The sequence below is a fragment of the Pelecanus crispus genome, chromosome 16 (assembly GCF_030463565.1).
Source record: "Pelecanus crispus isolate bPelCri1 chromosome 16, bPelCri1.pri, whole genome shotgun sequence".
NCBI lineage: Eukaryota > Metazoa > Chordata > Aves > Pelecaniformes > Pelecanidae > Pelecanus > Pelecanus crispus.
This window is the reverse complement of record NC_134658.1, coordinates 9,572,246-9,590,940: the sequence shown is the minus strand read 5'-3', so window position 1 is coordinate 9,590,940 and position 18,695 is coordinate 9,572,246. Positions and strand designations below refer to the sequence as shown.

At 42.0% G+C, this 18,695-nt stretch overlaps 1 protein-coding gene across 2 annotated transcripts; it reads left to right on the top strand.

Annotated features, from left to right (window-relative positions):
- The first annotated feature begins 937 nt into the window (after positions 1 to 937).
- Positions 938 to 17,957, top strand: MTF1 (metal regulatory transcription factor 1). 2 transcript variants are annotated; one of them, XM_075721870.1, is made up of 11 exons: positions 938 to 993; positions 1,350 to 1,814; positions 8,502 to 8,740; positions 9,159 to 9,290; positions 9,830 to 9,903; positions 10,426 to 10,559; positions 11,322 to 11,399; positions 11,979 to 12,081; positions 12,676 to 13,232; positions 14,147 to 14,213; positions 15,266 to 17,957. In XM_075721870.1, exons 2-11 carry the CDS (start codon positions 1,401 to 1,403, stop codon positions 15,652 to 15,654), a joined length of 2,187 nt encoding a protein of 728 aa, XP_075577985.1. In that variant the 5' UTR covers positions 938 to 993; positions 1,350 to 1,400; the 3' UTR covers positions 15,655 to 17,957. The 2 variants fall into 2 exon arrangements, with proteins under 2 accessions (XP_075577985.1, XP_075577986.1); XM_075721871.1 differs by lacking the exon at positions 938 to 993 and having other exon boundaries at positions 1,456 to 1,483; positions 1,708 to 1,814.
- Positions 17,958 to 18,695: the final 738 nt, after the last annotated feature.

Here is an 18,695-nt window from a genome sequence, read left to right as displayed (position 1 = left end):
ACCGTGTCTTTGGGTGGCAATATGGATGCGTTACGTGAATCCTTGCGGTCTTCCACTCCCCACTCGTGTAACTCTTTAAGACCACGCAGCGAGGTGGGCCTGTGATCCAATGGACGTAAGGGACTGGTCTGCAAGAAAAGGGGTTTATTTTAAAAACGCATGCCGGCCGGGGTGTACGGTGGCACGTCTGGTGCTGCGGGCGGTGGGAAGGGTGTGCGGGAGGCGTGGGTGCTGCTGTGAGGAGCTGAGGCCGCCACCCCGGCTCCGCCACCCACCGCAGCTCTAGCCGCTTGTGCTGGGGCAGTCGATTCAAAGGAGGTATTTGGCAATTTTGTATCTTGAGGAAGAGAATTTGAAAATACCGAGTAACGTGCGAAGGCGCTTGTAGGCCGTCGCTGGGTGCTGATGGGCGGCAGCGGCTGCCTTCTGACCTGTCCTGTGGGGATCCTGAGACTTATTTTTGAAAATGCTGAGGTAAAAATGGAGTTATCAAGTAAAACTTACACTAGCTTTGTGTGCTCTACTTTTAACTTGTGCTAATTATGGAAGAAATGCCTATTTCATTTATCGTGTAGCTGTATTTCGATGCCATAAATCCATTTTAACGCTGGCTGCGGTGCATGCGCGGTATCTCCGTGGCTGCCCGGCTGGGCCACGGCCTTCGCAGCCCGGTGCTGACCCGGGGCCTGTTGCTCTGACCACGCCGCCCCCGCTCCCTCTCCCTTCGGGGCTGGCAACGCGCCTTTCCGAGCTCGGGGGCCGCCTTCGCCTCGTGCTGGCACCGCGGCGGGGGGGCGGGGGGTGCCCGGGCCCGCTCCGGGCCGCCGCCGAGTGCGCAGGCGCAGCGCCCGCCTCCCCGCCCCTTCCCGCCAGGCCCCGCGGCGGGCGCGGCGCTCCCGTCGGGCCGTGCGCGGCCGGAAGCGGAAGTGAGTGTGCTGGTAATCATGGTGCCGCCGGGGCGGGGAAGGAGGTGCCGCCGCTGCCGGGAGCTCGGTGAGGGCGGCGGGGCGGGACGGGGGGCGGCGGGGCCGCGCCTCGGCGCCCGGGCTGGGGGGTGGTGGGGGCCCGCGCAGGCCCTAGTGGCGGCCCTCCGCAGCGCGGCAGTGCGGGGCCGGGCCGGGCGGGGGTAGTGCCGCGCTCGGGGAGGGGACGCCTTCCCCAGCCCGCGGGGCGGGGGCCGCGGCGCGCGGCCCGGCACCCCCGCCACCGCCCGCTCTGAGGCTGGGTGGGCGGCCGGGGCCGCGGGGCACCTGCCCGGCTGTGCGGCGCCGCGCCTGCGAGCGGAGCGGGCCCCGGCCCGGCCGGGGCAGAGCCGCCTGACGCCCCGGCCGGCCGTCCTTCTGTTGCAGATGAGTCGTTACGGTCTAACTTCACGATGTCGCACTGAGAGGCGGTGAGCCATGGGGGAGAACAGTCCCGAAGGCGACGTTATCTACTATGAAGTAGAGGAAGACGATTTAACCCAAGATGACAATATGATGAGGTTTGCTGATAAAAACGGGCTGGTTTCTTCATCATCTGGGACGGTCTATGACAGGACAACTGTTCTAATAGAGCAGGACCACAGTGTGTTGGAAGATGATGAGGATGAAGGACAGTGTGGTGATCACTTGCCTTTTTTACCAGAGGGTCATGAAGAAGGATTTCATTTAATAGCAGATCATGAAGGAATGTCCCAGGGTTATGTGCAACATATTATTTCTCCAGATCAGATTCATCTAACAATAAATCCTGGTTCAACTCCTATGCCAAGAAATATCGAAGGAGCAACGCTCACTTTGCAGTCTGAATGCCCAGAAACTAAGCTTAAAGAAGTAAGTAGCTAAATGTGATTCTGAATTTTATGCTTATTGTGAGTCCTTTTCACCTGGTGACCTTAAATGCTTTGAAAATGTGTTTTTCTAAAGCTGTTTGCCAGGAGGCAGACAGACGTTTCCTTTGTTCTTAAAGGTTACTGTATAGTGGAGTGAATGACACTCCATTAAATCTGCTGTTACTTTTAGTGATAGTAATGCTTTGTGCTGATAGGCATAACTGTTTTCCTACAGTCACTTAGTGGGTCAGCAGCAAAGCTGTGAGTGTCATCAGTTTTCACTCTAATATCCTGCTGCGTTCTTGTGAAGCAGCCAGGAAACACTTCTTGACATGTGGCAACATGCTAGATAGCAGGAGAACATGGTACTGAAAATGCGTTTATATTAGTAGCGTATGTGATTTTAGTGGTCGTTCATTTTTGTTTTGGTTGCACAATTATTTCCTGAGTTCAGGGATAACTAAAAAGAACATGAGCTCTGTTATTCTGTGGTTAACCACATTCTTGAGAAAAGTGCATCTAAGTTACAGGTTGAACTTCAGACTGTTGGCAGTAACTAAAGTATGAAACTGAAGATGCCAAACTTAAAATTACTTGTAGCTTTATTGCGTCACTCACAGGGAAACTGTGAGAATAAAATAAGAGAAACTTTAGATACCTTCTGCTGTATTTTGAAAGCTTAAGTCAGCTTACGAATTTAAAATGGTGATCACTTCTAATTCCGTTTCCCTAATGAATTCTACCGGCATGCAAAGTGGTGAGGGTCTGTACAGACTGACTTGGGATTCTTGCTTTTTAGGTGCAAAAGCAGTGCAAAGCTGACTGAAATACCAACGCAGTAACACTTTTGTGCTCCTTTTTTGACCCTTCTGAGTTAAATAAGGGATGATCTAGACAAGTGCCTGTGCTAATATCAGTGGTGGTAGTATCAACTACTTGTGTAACTGATATTCACTGTAAGAGACAGTTGCAGAAATGAGCCCTTGCTGAGAAAGGAAGCTGGGTTTGAATGCTCTGAATAATTTACATTAGTGGAGAACCTTCATTATCACTCACTCGGCAGTGAGGAAATGGGGCTGCAGGAGGTTAGCTCTTCAATTAGTTATGAAACTTTTGGACTGAGGTTTGTTCAGTAAGCCCATTTAAGTTTAAGGAACTCATTTTGCTCGGTTATTACTCATATTAGCAGCTGCTGTATCCTACCTTCTTAGCAGCTAAAATATTTCAATTTTGTATGTCAGTCAGATCAGTACTTTCTTTTCTTTTTGTTGGATAATCAGCTTGCAGTCTGCAGTGTCTGAAAACAGCGTGCTTAATTTTCTGGGGCTGGGGGGGAGTTACAGTATAATTAGAGTGCAGTGGAAATAAACATTAAGCATATGTGACACTCTTCCATCTTGTAAAAACCCTTTTTGTCCTGCTGTTTCAAATGCTCGATAAGTTGTCTGGAGACAGGAAGGGGAAAGCTCTGAAACCCCTGAACATTTGGCTCATCTCTAAAAGTCAGCAGTCCAGTTCTTTGGTACTTCCAAAACACCTGCAGCAGTTCTAACGAGAGAATTGTTTTAAAGTCTTAAATTTTCAGGTCAGTCTTAGACATTTATGAAGCAAAAGAAGGTTTTACACTTCATTAATTACCTTTAACTTCCTTTTGTTTTATTATTATACTTATCATAATTCTGTCTGTAAGAGTAAATGTGATTATAGTCTTCTATTTCAAATTCATTAATTTTTTTGTTCAATGATGACATAGAAAAAAGAGCAATTTAAGGGGAATCTCGTAAACTCAAGATGAGTTAAAGGTAAACTGAGCATTTTAAGTAGACTTTGGCACACTGTGTCAGGCTCACCTTTTGCCAGTCTTCTAGATTGTTGGACAATTAGTTCCTACTTCTAAGGTAAATGCTTAGTTAAGACTCTTCTGGCTTCCCTCCGGTGCATCTCCTTGGGAGAGGCAGCACACTGTCCTCTGCAAAAAGCATATGTGATGCAGCCACGGCCTTTATCTTCAAAGCAACTTGTTTCTGTACGCTTTGTATGCTAGCCATCTGTGGTTTTTCCTGTTCCTGCCATGTTTCTTTTTTGTTATTGCTTGCATATAGCAATGGTCTTGAGTACTTGTTGCTGTAACTGTGAGTCTTTCATGACCAATATGTACATGATTTTATGTGTATAATCAGTGCTTATTTGATGTGCTAATGTTCCTAATATGAGAAGAGAATTAAATGCTTTGCTGCTTTATAGAAAGTTTTATTTTGCTTAGAACATGGTGGTAATATTGCTTCTGTCTGCAGTATCCTTCTCAGAATAATTTGTGAAATAAAGATTGGGCCTTTGAAAAAAGGGGGAGCACTGCAAGGCCTTTGTCCTAATTCAGGCCATTAAGCTGAAAGTGTTACTGCTATCTTCCTTTAAATAAGTGCATTGGCAGCTAGGAACCAAATCCTTAATCTATAATTAATATTCTCCTTTTCTTTGACTTTCTAGACCTAAATGTAAACACCTAGAAAGTTTAACAGACTCCTCACTTGATTTTTAGGTAGTTCATGCCTGTGTCAAATCCCTTGTGTATTATGGGAAGTACTGTGGAGAATGTCCTGTAATGCAGTATGTAAAATGTTAATTTCCAGCTGCCTTAAAACTCTAACAGGGAACATTTACTTCAGTACTGATATATAAATTGTACTGAATCTGATGATTCCTGGTGAAGATAATGTACCCCTTCTCGTCTAATAAAATGTACTTTCTGACCTTGTGTCTGTGTGTTATCAGTCTATGCTCTTGTGTTTGTGCTGACTCAACACAACCAAACTTCCTAGTTATGTTGTAACTGTGGTGTGATGTGTGGATATTTATTGATAACTTTTACCTGGTTTGAACTATAAATTAAGGGCAAGTTGCTTTACAGTGGAATTACTGTTTCCTTCTCTGTATCGTGCTTGTAACAGCGCTAAGTGACTAGATAAAAACACAAAGACCTCCAAAATCTCTTCCTCGTCTAGTTACTGTTGGTCTTATAATCTAGATCATTTGTTCAACTTAAACACTTGATAGTTTTCATCTTTCTTATTTTTACTGACTTGTACAAAATCAAGGGAGAATCAGGTGCAAACATTAACAGCTGGTTTTGGTGTAGTGCACCCCTTCCATTGCTTTAGCACACATGTATTTCTTGATTAGCAAACCTATAGTAAGTTAAATGCTTTATAGTAAACCTTGGATCACAGGAGGAGAAGGATTTAGCAAGAATTTGCTCTGTATTGTGAATTTCATGGTAGGCTGTCAAGTCATGAGTCCCAATATGACATTTTCCTACATGTTCTCATATGAATTCATTGTGTTTCCTGTATTTAGGGCAGCTTAGGTAACTAGTGTCTATAGAAACAAAGAGAAAACAGTGTATCTTAAATAAAATATAGTATCAAAAGAAACTGAATTAATATCTCTCAACTAGCTTTTTTATTATTATTATTTAAAGCAGTTACAGTGAAGTGTAGAGTAGGTCCTGTTCCCCATTCCTTTTATGAAAACAAAACAAAAAGCCACAAACAAATCCACAGTCTCCCTTGTTAGATGGGAATGTAGTAAGGATTGGAAGAAGTGGCTCTTCAACAGAGCAACATATTTTGAAAAAGGAAAAGTTTTTGGGTTTTAGCAGTAAGGCTCCTGAACTGTAGGTTTTAATAAGCCCCTTAGTATGGGTAGTCTTCTCTCAGTCTTACTGGGACAAAATGCTTTTTTTTATACTTGTTCTTTCACCATCCTCTGTAATTTGTTTCTGCTATCATTTCCTCTCCTACTGTATTTTGCAATAGCTAAATATTTTTCATGGTAGTTACAATTCTATGGGATAATGTTGCTTCTCATCTGTCATGTGAAATTGGAAAAGCACGGAGAACTAGTTCTTTAATTGTCTGTTCAAGTCTGCATTTGAGAGTAAAGTTTCTCCCTGGATTAATCAAGTAGTAAGATAAGTGTGGATAATAAATAGCTTGGAAAACTCATCTCCATTTCGCAATATGCTGTTAACATCAAATATATCTAAGAGGCAGGAACTGAATTCAGTACTAGCCAAAATGAAAACTACTGCTAGTTATTTTATAGTTGTCTCATGTCTTTCTAGCTTTATAGTTATCCTTACACAGAGCATAGAAATATCATATCTTGTGTGTCTAACCTGCTTTAATATTCTCCAAATACTAAGGTTTTATCAAAGGAAGGTGATGGTAGATGCCAGCCTATTGTTGTGATATCAACAAGAGGCTACAGATTGAGACCACACAAGAGATTATTCAGCTCCTATACTCTCAGATTTTATAAACCTTTCTTAGAAGAGGTCCTACTGGCAATTTTGTCCCCTACAAAATAGAGTGGAAGTGACTGAGAGACACTTTATTTCTCTTTCTTTATGGAGGGCCATCTAGAACCCAAATTATACCTGGTATGAGTTTATGCTAGGGCACTGTATGACCACAGTGCTTCCTGGGAAGCTGTTGGGATGATGCGTTTAGTTAACTGCAATCCCTGCCTGTACTGAAGAGCTCGTTTCCCAGGCTACCCTTGTTCTAGAGGTGATCTTCTGGACAGGCAGAGCCTGGGTCTGAGTAACCCGAGTGTTACAGCCCTGAAATGCGTGCCTTAGTGCTTTAGACCCTTGTCCTGTAGTTACTGTTGTGAAGGCCTTAAACCTGTATATGAAAGCATGCAATGGAGTATCTTTTGGGTGCCTCAGTTCTCGGGTACTTGCTGTAGGATATAGTAGGCATGCTCTTAAGAGGAGGTGCCGAGTGCACGTGGCTCAAATTGACACCATTAAGGTCTGTTACTTAGGCTATTTGAGAAACAAAACCTGAAGGTGTGTACCCTCCTTTGGACCACTGATACGGTCTTCAACAGTACCAACAGCTGTTAGTGTAATAAATAATGTGTTCCAGATCCCCTCAACTGTCCTTATTCTTGTGCCATTGTAGTACATGAATGGGAGACAATTTTTGGACAAAACACAAATGCGTTTCAGAGAGCCATTTACGGATCTCAGTGATTTTATTGAGCACCCATTGTTTCTTTCATCTATGTGGTATTACACAAAGCGTTAATCAAATCAGTTATTTTATAGAAGGATTAAAAAGTATTCAGTTCTTAATTAGGCACACCAAGAATGATGTCTTTTTGGTGTTACTCCTACTTAACATATTTACCTAAATTCCTGTTATTTTGAGAGGAGTGTGACTTCAAATAAAGTGGTTTTATACTTACCTGACAGTAGGTCAAGGAAGCCCATGTTGTTCTGTTGTCAGCTTCCAAGCCGTGGTAGTAAAAAACTGTGATTATCAAGTGCTCTTTTCTGATGGGTGTATATAAAGAAAAAAGAACAATTGTTGAGTTATGGGATGGGTAGAGACCCATAAATGTTACACATTGGTTATATATAGGTTCATCCAGTTCTCCTGGTATCAACCCCCAATTCGTTATCTGGTTTTTTGAAGATAGTCTGCACCCTTTTTTAAGCAATAATACTAGATACTGTGAAACAGGTGCTTTGTGCCTTGGAAAAGAGGAAAATCGCTGGCTTATGTCCTGCTATATTATCTTCCTGGGTAGTTGTTAGAATTTCTACTAAATCTGCAAGTTCCTGATCCTCTGTTGTGAGTTTGCATTGCCTTTCTAAACATTTCCAAATCAGTGGAAATATGTTTGGAATACTCTTCTGCTTCTTGCCTGTCAACCGTCAAGTCCTCTCTTGGGTTCCATAATCACTTTTAGATATTAAGGTTTCTCAACTGTGACAGTCAAATGAAAGCCGTCAGTCTGATGATTAATGTTGAAGATAAATTTATTCAAGCATATCAGATGGCTTATTCCTTCTACTTCACAAGAGAGAATGAGATTTAATTAAGTGTTATAACTTGCACACTGGAAGCTTCTACATGGTCTCTTTCTGCCTGTTGCAGAAGCTGTGAAGGCTACCAAATCTAGTTCAATCTGAAATTGTTTTCTGGTGATCTAGATAGCTGACTGAGAAATCTGTAACGCTTGCCTTTTGATGTAAAGCACCTTGTTTGATTCATTACACTTTGGGCATTGACCGTTTAAGTAAACACAGAAGAGAAGAACAAAGCACAATGAAGGCTGCTTTGGAGATAAAATGAAGTAGTAAATGGACTGATGGTTAGAGCATAGGAGATGCTGAAAACTGTAGTTCTCATTCAAGGTGTTAATGGGAATTCAGCACACAGGGCAGTGCTTTTGAGGGTCAGGTTGTGAATACATTTTCCCTTGTCTTCCTCCTCTGTAAATAAGTAGCTCTGCTAGAAGCACCTGAGTGAAATGTAAGTGCTACATATAGGAAGAGCGGGTAGGTTTGATAGTCTCTCGGTGTCCTTTCCAACTATTTTATCAGATTTTTAGCTAGAAACATTTTTAATGATGTTTTTCCTTTTTTCCCCTCTTCTATTAGATTACTGTTCTTCTATAAGGTCAGCCTGCTTTCCAATGTGTGCCACTCCTTCCTCACATAGTGCAGCAGAAATATTGTTAGCTGATAATTAAATGGCAATAATTTTTTTTTTTTTTTTGCCTTTGGGGTCAAAATCTATTCCATTGTCTTTGATGTTTAACTGCAGTTCTACCCTGTCTGGCTTCCGGAAATGCTTAAAAGTTATTAAGTATGCAGCATTTTGTCTCTTAGGTTAAGAGATACCAGTGCACCTTTGAGGGCTGTCCACGCACCTATAGCACTGCTGGAAACCTGCGCACTCACCAAAAGACACATCGTGGGGAATATACTTTTGTCTGCAATCAAGAAGGCTGTGGCAAGGCCTTTCTTACCTCCTACAGCCTCAAAATCCATGTTCGAGTGCACACTAAGGAAAAGCCGTTTGAATGCGATGTGCAGGGCTGTGAAAAGGCATTCAATACACTGTACAGGTAGGAAGTCACTGCCTATTTCTCTTATAGATGTGGCCGTGGCTGTTTTGCAAGTTGCATCTACTTTGTGTTTGTGTCTGAATACAATTGTTATGCTTCTTCCAGGTACAGATATGAATATAACCCCCCCAAAATGTGGAAGCGCTACACCAAGAGTAGGATGACAGAACTTAGGATGACATACTTAGCTTATTTGTATTACAATAGTATTGAAGATGGTGCACAGACACAAGGAATTCACATATTTGCTTGAGGACTTCGGAAGCGATATCAATTACTTTCATAAGCTAGTTCCCTTAATTCAGAATATAAGCCTTTGATCCTTTCCTGCATATTTGAATGAATGGCTTGCTTACCTCAGGTAGGGGCTGTCTCATACTACAAGTCATAAGAGGGATTTTTTTGGCATGCTTTTTAGGTTGAAAGCACATCAGAGGCTTCACACAGGGAAAACATTTAACTGTGAATCAGAAGGCTGCAGTAAATACTTCACAACGCACAGTGACCTGAGGAAGCACATTCGAACACACACAGGAGAAAAGCCATTTCGGTAAGTTGCTGGATGGCAATTTTTACTTCTGTGGGACTTCTGTAATGGACCACCTGTGCCAAAAGGCAGCTATTACTATCCTGAATGAAAAGCTATTCTCATGAGAAAAAGGTGAAGGTGGCTAGCATTTAAGCATGTTTGTTGTAGAGCTCCCTCAGTTGCCTGTAAAAGAGGGTGAAATGACCTGTCTTCAAAGACAAGAATAGTCAGGCTGGTTTTTTTAAATATAAATGTGTGCCATGATGAGCATGTTTTTAAAACATATCGCTGCTTCTCTGCTGTGATGCAATGTTTATTCCATGAAGGAGACCCCCCCGCTCCAAATGCTGACTTCATGCTTGAATTTTACAGTCCTATTCAGAGCCCTGCTATAGTCTGTGTAGCATGCATAGCAGCTGTTGGGAGATACTTGATTACTAACACAGATTAGCATTAGGCCTGCTTTTCAGAGTCCTGGGACTATTGCAAAGCGTGATCTAAGGTTGTAGCTAATACATCAAAGAAGCCTGATGCTAACTCTTCTGTGATGCCTCATTCAGGTGTGAACATGACGGCTGTGGAAAGGCTTTTGCTGCAAGCCATCACCTTAAAACACATGTTAGGACACATACTGGTAAGTCCCAAGGGTTTGTTTTTTCTTTAGTTGAGCTTATTCAGTTTATTCTCACTCTCAGGATCCGAATATGTATTTATACTTACATATATTATGCGGGTGACACCAAGCTGAGTGGTGCAGTTGATGCACTTGAGGGAAGGGATGCCGTCCAAAGGGACCTTGACAGGCTGGAGGAGTCTGCCCGTGTGAACCTCATGAAGTTAACAAGGTCAAGTGCAAACTCCTGCACCTGGGTCAGGGCAATCCCCAGTATTCTGTTTATGCACTTGCATTTATGCTTGACAGGTCTTGAATTTCATGAGCATGTTTCACAAATGTATCAGTAATGATGCACAAAAATTAAATGTTGTGTTACTGTGTCACATGGTAAAACGGAAGCAAGACTCCTAAGACTGCTGAATGCATGAAGTGGCATTAAACAATTTTGTTTGTATAAAATACTATTATTCTGCTAGGTGCTTTAAAAGTACTTGTCTGATACAATGTTGAAGTGTTACATGTGTTTTGTGCTGCCTGTAGGGGAGAAACCCTTCTTCTGTCCCAGTAATGGCTGTGAGAAGACTTTTAGTACACAGTATAGTCTCAAGAGTCACATGAAAGGTCATGAGAAAGGACATTCCTATAATGCACTTCCCAATAACAATGTGTCTGAGGTTAGTAGCACTCCTTCCTAATGCTTCTCTGTTAGACGGAGGTAAAACTGCACTTTGGGGAAGAAATGATTTGATCTGTAGCTTGTTCTAAAGGTATAACTTTTAAGGCTGGGATTTTCAAAGGGAATTGTAACTACTTGGTGCTCTGTCTTCCATGAAGAAACCCACGGGTGCCTCTTTTTTGAACTGAGAATTCAATTTCAATTCTGAAATTGCTGACATTCAAGGTGGCAGTGTAGGGTTTATTCTCATATACTGTGTTTAGACTGTGCTGATAATAAACAGTGGGATCGCTATTTCTGAAACTTCTAGCGTGGTATTTGGTTACCAAGTTTTATTTAGAAAAGCTCATCTAAATTTGTCTATTCATTTTAATCACTTGGACTACTTCTGCTTTAACGAGTATGCCACGTACTGACACAAGTTTATAGGCAATTATATATTACCATGCTTTCCTTGTAGATTCTTATGTTTTAATCAATACTGTATAATAAGCATGTCAATTAAAATAAACACTAACTGTAAAGGTTTAAATTTTTTATTTTCTATAGGCTGATTGATTCATGTTAAGAATCTTTGATAGTTACTAAACATCCTTTGCTTAGTAATATTGTTCCTTTGATTTTAGAACTGAGACTTGGGTCACACATAGGTAAAAAAAATTCTGCTTAGACAGAATTGTATGGACTCTAAAAAGTAATTTAAAACATTTCTACCACTATTTTTTTAATATATAACTCAATTTCTTTTTCTTCTTTACAGGATACAAGCCACTCACTTTGTCTGAGTGACTTAAGCCTCATATCAACAGATTCAGAATTGCGGGAGAACTCTAATCCAGTGAGTTACTGTCCCAGAATTGCCTCACCCGTAATTTGAGTTTTGCTTTTTTTCTGGCAATGTGCTTGTCTTGTCAACCGATGACACTGTGTCATTCTTTTGTGCTTCGATATGGAAGCAGTATGCACCTTTTTAATATATTCTGTTCCTAGAGCAGTGTTGGTGACAGTAGTGTATAGTCCAGGATATAATCTAAGCGGAGCTATTTTGTTTCTGCTCCAGAAAAAGTTTCACAAACAGATGAGAACAAATTAATGTCTGTTTCTGTTTCTAACAGAGTATTACAAGAAATAAGGGTTAAACAAAGTGTGGATGCAGAAGAATGTATTTTACTTTTGAAGGACTTATCTATTTTTGTAAGGATTTGCTCATTATGTTGGTAAATTTGATTGTGGGTAATAAAAACTAAGTGTCATTTTATACTAGGTAAGTAAAATATGTTGCCTTTCCTGAACGTGGCTGGTTAATTGGAGAGGTATTTCTGATGTTCATAGGCTGCTTGACTGGGATTTGTGCAAAGTTTATGGAGACCTGAGATAACATTACCTGATGTCTTTCTCTTTATTTTCTATTTGCCAGACACATGGACAAGACCTTAGCACAATCTCACCAGCAAGCATCTTTGAGTCTATGTTTCAGAGCCCAGATCATACTGCAAATCAGGATGACTCTCAGCAGACAGGTACAAATTGTATCTGCACTATTTTAAGGGAGAGCTTTTTGATAGTTTTCCCCCTCTGCATGCATATACTTAATTCAGCATTTCAGACTGAAGATTACTGCCCCACATAACTCTAAGTAGCAAACAGAACTTCAACTTCAGTGTTTAAATTCTTTTGTGTTGGAAATGCATTGTGTTCACAGATTGTGTAACACTTGGGCAGTGACAGGGGAAGTGACTGAGTATTCACAGCATGTTGTCATACAATGCTGACATTGATGCTCTTGGACTTTCCACATAAGCGTTGTTTTCCAGCTTTTTCTCTTGACCTAGCTGTGCAAACCCACTGATAAAGAGGCTTCTTAGAAAGAGCTAATGAGGCTGATCAGCTTGTGTGTAGTATTCAGTGTTACCAGCTTCCGGAATTTGGACCTACTTTTAGATTTCACTGTCCAGTGTTATATGTTTTTGAGCACTAGTCTGAAGATGTGAAGGAGGTAATGCTTTACTTATCAACTAGCTGATGGATTTTTTTGCTAAGTTCATAAAAAAAGTTGTTTATTCAGATCTTATGAGAACTGATGTATTTATTTTTTTCTTTGTTTCTTTTGGCAGCTGCCTTGATTGAAGGTTTTAACGGCGATACAGACTCAGTCACTGCTGTTCCGCCTTCTGCAGGAGACTCGGCATCGTTGTCTCTTCCGCTTGTACTGCAGCTTGGCATCTCTGAGCCTTCACATTCAGCACTACAAGCCTCGGCAGCACCTGCTGCTCCCTCCTCCATAGGAACCAGCTCACAGCAAGCTGCATTTGGAAATCCTGCAACTGTTTTACAATCCCCAGAAGTGCCTGTTCCTCACAGCACACAGTTTGCAGCCAGTCACCAAGACTTCCTGCAGCACACTCAGACACCGCCACAGCCCATTGTACAAGGACTGTCAGTGGTTGCTGGGGCATCTGCCCCAACAGCATCAAGTGCCACTGAGCCCCTGCCAGCTGTAGTTCAGACTGTGCCTGTCGGTGCGAACTCTGTTCTGACCAGTAATCCAACTATAACAATTACTCCTTCTCAGAGCACCGCTATTCTGCAGTCCAGCATTGTCATGGGAGAGCAAAACTTACAATGGATCTTAAATGGTGCCACTGGTTCTCCACAAAGCCAAGAACAAATGGTTAGTATATCCGGCACGGCTTTGAAGCAGCTTGAACCATCTCTCTTCCTCCTAGAGTCCTTGCTTTTTAAAAGGAAGGGGATCAAACCTGTAATTGTAAGATACAAACCAGGATGCAGTATTTATATAATGCTTATCATGTTAATATGTATAAGCATGTCACCTATGGAGCCCCTGAAATAGAGAAATAAATAGAAAATAGATAGAGAAATCCAGAGTGCAGAGAAATCTTGCTTTCTTCTTTTCCCCAGTGACTGACTTCTCACAGCAGGTATCAGCTTGGTTTATCCAGGACAGTGCACCACATGGCCTGAGAATATATGTGGGTTTTAGTCTACTACTTTTGACAAGTAGAAGCACAAACAACTCTGTAAAGTTTGTGTTTAGACATTTTGTAGTCTGTCTTTTCCTAATTTAGCCTGATAAAGATACTGAAAAGTTTTCTGGAAAAACAGAATGTTTCTGGCTCTCCAGTAAATCTGGATAGCTGAGACTTCAAGTGGTTTATCTTTAAGAATACTGTTGTCACCTTTAGACTTTCTCAGTTGCAAATGGTCAAGAGTGAATGGCAGCAGGTACAAGCAGTATGAGCAAGCACAGCAGTTTTTTTAAGAATTCAGTTATTTAGTTGTCAAAAACCACAAGCTGTGTTAACAAGCATGTAGTGGGGAGGGTGATAACTCCCCATCTTTAGGACTACTGAAATAATACTCTTGAGTTTTGGGATAGCCAGAACATAGCCCAGAACCAAGCTAAACATTGTATTTTTTTATTAGTTTTTCTGTGTGTTCTCTTTGGAATGTGTGTATACCTGTTTCTTTTGATTGCAGCTGTTTAGAATTTGAACAATAGAAATCTGATCAGAAACAACTCTCACATTTTTCTTTTTTTTTTTTTTTTTCATTTCTTTAAAGCCACAAGTTCCAAAAGTAGTAGAAAAGGTTTTTTTTACCACTGCATTACCAGTAGCTGGCAACACAGGTAAGCTTGACATTGAACTTGTTTTTCTCTCTTTCTCTGTTTGTAGTACTGTTAGCTTGACCAGGGTTTGTGGTGATTTTATTGCTTGCAGAAATGTTGAAGACAATCCTTTCATTCTTTTTACCTTCCTGAGATTTTAAGTGCAGTCTGCTGTAGACTCATAGATTTGTGCTGAGATCTGTCCTGTAGTAGTTTCTCTAACAACCTGTAAGATAATCAGGTTCACAGATCAGATCCAGTATTCACAAAAATGGTATTTTAATGGAACTTACATAGAAGAATAAAAGACAGAAATGCAGGAACATAATTTGGTTTTTGTTCTTTTAAATGAAGACATGAAACAGGTAATAAACTAGTAAACTTAATCAGTTCTTTAGCAATTGTTTTTGTTAAGAACAATCTGTGAGATTCATCAAAATGATATACAACTGTAGAAGTTCTGTTCCATAACATGCTTCCTACAGAGTGTTGTTATATTGCAAAGATGAATCAATTGGAGTCAAGAGAGATCAGGTAAGTTTAAAACTTAAATTTTAAAAAAGAAAGGAAGCCAGGCAAGTAGAGGAGCATAGGAGGAGTGAGGAGGAACCGTGAGAAGCAAGATGAGAGAGGAAAGCAGACTAGAGAAAACGAACAGGAAGGTACCTGTGTTGGTGTCAAGGAGTAGAATTGCTGGTGTAATGTAGTATCATCATCTTCAAAGACTGGTGCATAGGGACAGGGGCATTTGAATGCCACTCTTTATTGGACTTTATGCTGTAGAAGTTACAGTGGTTGTCTGAAGAGACATACTGTGATGTGTGGGGGGAAAAAAAAAGTGTAGATCAGACTTCTAATGCCTGGGTTCAGCCTGAAGAGGTTGCTCATCAACAGGGAGTACCTGCCACTTTTTTCTTATTTACCATCTGCTAGAGGTATTCATTGTGATAGAACAAAGTAACATGTAATCTCAGCTGCAAGGTGCATACAATCTAATTTAACAAAGATTATTTGTCTCTCCCTGCTGTGAAATTATGTAGTTCCATTGTGTTTTGTCTTTGTTTCACCTTCAGGAAACCCTGTTCAGCAGATTGGTCTCAGTGTTCCTGTCATTATTATAAAGCAGGAGGAGGCCTGCCAGTGTCAGTGTGCCTGCCGAGACTCTGCCAAGGACAAAGCCACCATTAAGAAGGAATGTTCCTCACCTGATTCAAAAGCTTTGGAGCAGCCAGCTCCCCAGCTGCAGCCTCAGACCTTTCCTTCCTCTTCCCCTTCTCCTTCGTGTGGGCAGAGCAGTCAGATAGTTAACCCTTCAGACTCTCAGACTGAAACATTAAGTGCCATGGATGTATCGGACTTCCTGTCCCTCCAAAGCCCTGAAACCCCATCTAACATAATTCCAATCGAAGCACTACTGCAGGGTGAGGAAGAAATTGGTTTGAATAGCAGCTTCTCTAAGTGAAGATGTTCCAGATTTTCCTTTGCACCTGGAGGGTAAAACCCTTCTCCTTAGAAGCAGAAACTGAAGGATCAATTCTTTTTCCTTCCTCTTTGGAAGTTTTGTGGCTTATTTCTGCTTCACAGATGTCATCTTAGTCACATCCCAGGTACATCCATCTTTGAGAATCTATCTAAAAAAAGAAAAGAAAAAAAAAAAGAAAAAGCTAAGTTATATATGAACTGTTTTGGCTGCACTGTCTGTCACTTTTGCTTGTCATATGTGAACACAGAAGTTAAGGTTACTCATGTGCAAAAAGATTTTAAAAAGAAAAAGGGGGGTTAGTTTGTCTCCAATTGCACATCACTTATGTTTGGGATTAAGGTACTGGCAGCGAGTGGGTCTTTGTTACAACTCCTTGGGTCTATAATTTTCTTCTGTCTCTTATGTCTGATGCTAACCATGCACTATAAGGGGAGCCCAGGAAAGGAATTTGCTGTAGTAGAAAATGACATTATTGTAGAAGATGATTTATCTGCAATTTTATTGGAATGTGATTGTCACATCACTGAGTTGGGAGCTGATACCTGGGTCTGCTTTGTACTAATGCTGTTACTAAAGCCTACAGAAATTTTGGGGAGTTTATTTCAGCAGAGCACAAGGTACTTGTGCTCCTGATAGATCTGTTCATTTAATTTCATTAGGACTTAAAAGTGTGGTGGCAGACATGCTGTTTCACAACGTGGAAACACAATCGGAGCCCCTGCTTACTCAGGCTCAAGAGTCTGTTTTTTTCGCCTCTCTTTGAAGAATGCAGTGAGTCCCAGATGTAGTCAGATTGGTGTCTGCTGTTCTTTTGATTTATTTGGCTCTGTTCAGAAAGAAGTCATCCTCTTAACCCCCGCGACTGTTTAATCAGGAGCATGGTGCCTTTGCTGGTTACTCTCATCTTTTGTCAAGAACAACTCTAGGAAAATATTCAGAATTATTCAACATAAATTCAGTGAGTCCATCCTTCAGCTGTCCATAAATGCTTCCTTTTTTTATGTTAAGCTATATAAATTCTGCCTGAATCTGCCTCCAACCTACTGCAATGCCAGCTTTTTGTGCACGGGGCTATTTCTTGACTAAAAGATGTTACACAACATAGTAGTTTTTCATATCAAATGGAAAGTCTATATTCTAACCTACTCAGGGTAAATAAAACACAAACCCCCCTTCCACCAAAAAGCCTGTAATGTTGCAATAAATGCAGTCTCATTCTAAATGGTTTATTTATGCTGCATTATTTTAAAAGATGTAATTTTATAGCGTTTTATCCATCTTTCTGGCTTTGGCTGTCTTTTTGTGTTAAAGGAAAGAATATTAAATAGTCTTTATTCAGTTTACAGTGTTGTCATTAGTGAGATACAAAGGTAATGACTATAAGCCAATTAATGTGGAGTGTCTCTGCGCACTAAATTTAGGAATGCAAACTCCTAGTGGATAGAGATCTTTCACTCTTTATATTTGATCAAAGCTGCTCTCTGTACCTGCTGGGGGGAGAATCATATGAGTGAAGCCAGACCTCCCCAGGATACTGGATGATTAGCAGGTTTTTTAACCCTCTTGTGACGTGCTCTGTGTAGCCTTACCAACACTGCTGTCACAGTCTTAGCTGAGACAGCGGCTTAAGCGATCTCGCGTACTATTCCCTCGCAAATCCGCTGCCACAGCACAGACGGAAATGGGCTGAAGGGAACTGGCTTTTCATCTCTGACAACTTGCTTCCAGTTGTTAAGTGCAGACGGGTAAAACTGTCCCGTTAGGGTGGATGTGAGGAGAGGCTGTGCAAAGAATGCCTTGTGCCTAGGAAGTGTCCTGTCACTCTACTAGGGCAGAGTGCTCTGTTTTTCTAATTGCAGTGATGAGCCTGGGGGCACCAGCTGAACTGGAAACATGCTAATTGTGTTTCCTCTCTGTGCGTGTTGGTGCATGTTGCGTGCTGTGCAGTGCTATCACAGCGGGGATGTGGGTCCTGCAGCAATAAGGTTTGCATCCACAAAACGCGGATTAACAAAGCGGGTTATGTTTTGTTCTTGTAATGGTAATCCGTAGAGGGCAGCGAGATGGTGGCCCCCTTTGTTTTTCTCCTCCAGCTTCATTTTGGGATGCAGTTTGGTTGCACGGCAGCAAGAACTGCTTTGAACACAAAAGAAATAGTCTCAAGCTTGTGCGGCTGGGATTGTCCTGACAGGGATGAGTCTCCTGCCAGCTCTCTTGCGTAGAGCTTCGCTTCAGAGGAGCACGAGCGGCGCCTGGAGCTGCACGGGGGGTCCCCCCGGGGCACAGGCCACTGCGAGGGGCCTCGCGCCTTCCCTGTGGCGTAGCGTGGCAGTAGTGTTTGAGGGTGAGTGGATGTGTGCGTGCGTGCGTGTGAGAGAGCCTGCTAATGCAGGAGCGTGTAGATTCCCCTGGTGTCGCTGGGTTTTCTCTGATGGGGGCAAGGGTACCAGACGTGGCCTGAAATGTGGCGCCTGGGGGATTTAGCAACCTCTTCTGAGCCTTTCCGTCCTTCAGGGAAGCATTTTTCCATGCTACTTTTGCTACTCGTGACTAAAACACGCTTCTGGTTGGACCAGATAGCATCTTCAGAAACTCCTTTGTGACAAAAATGAGTAGAACAATCTACCAAAGGCTTTGAAATCAGAAGCTAATTGGAAGTGTGGTGATTGGCAGGAGTGAGGTGCTGCACGCATCCTTTCTGAGTGGGTGTCAGAGGTTAACCTCTCTGCTGTTTTCTCTTCACAGCTACTGTTTTCTGTTGGTGTGTTCTAGGAAAAGCAATGTGTCCCAAGTTTATGCTGACTTTTAGGTGCATTGGGTTTGCCATTACCCTCTTGTACGTGCATCAGGCAGGCTGCGATGTAGGTGAAACTGGTTAGAACTTGTAATGAGGCAAGAGCAGTGCGATTCTGTGAACACACAGGCCGCTGCACCACAGGCTGTGCATCCCACCTGATTGCGTCGTACAGACGTGTGCTTTTGTTGTTTAATTGTTGGTCTGCTTTCCAGAGTGTTTCATG

Bases quoted from the DNA above. Each gene is read 5' to 3' on its own strand.
- MTF1 (XM_075721870.1), top strand. From the start codon at position 1,401: ATGGGGGAGAACAGTCCCGAAGGCGACGTTATCTACTATGAAGTAGAG. The intron at 9,291-9,829 runs GTAAGTTGCTGG...TGCCTCATTCAG, and splicing joins ACAGGAGAAAAGCCATTTCG to GTGTGAACATGACGGCTGTG. The intron at 12,082-12,675 runs GTACAAATTGTA...TTCTTTTGGCAG, and splicing joins GGATGACTCTCAGCAGACAG to CTGCCTTGATTGAAGGTTTT.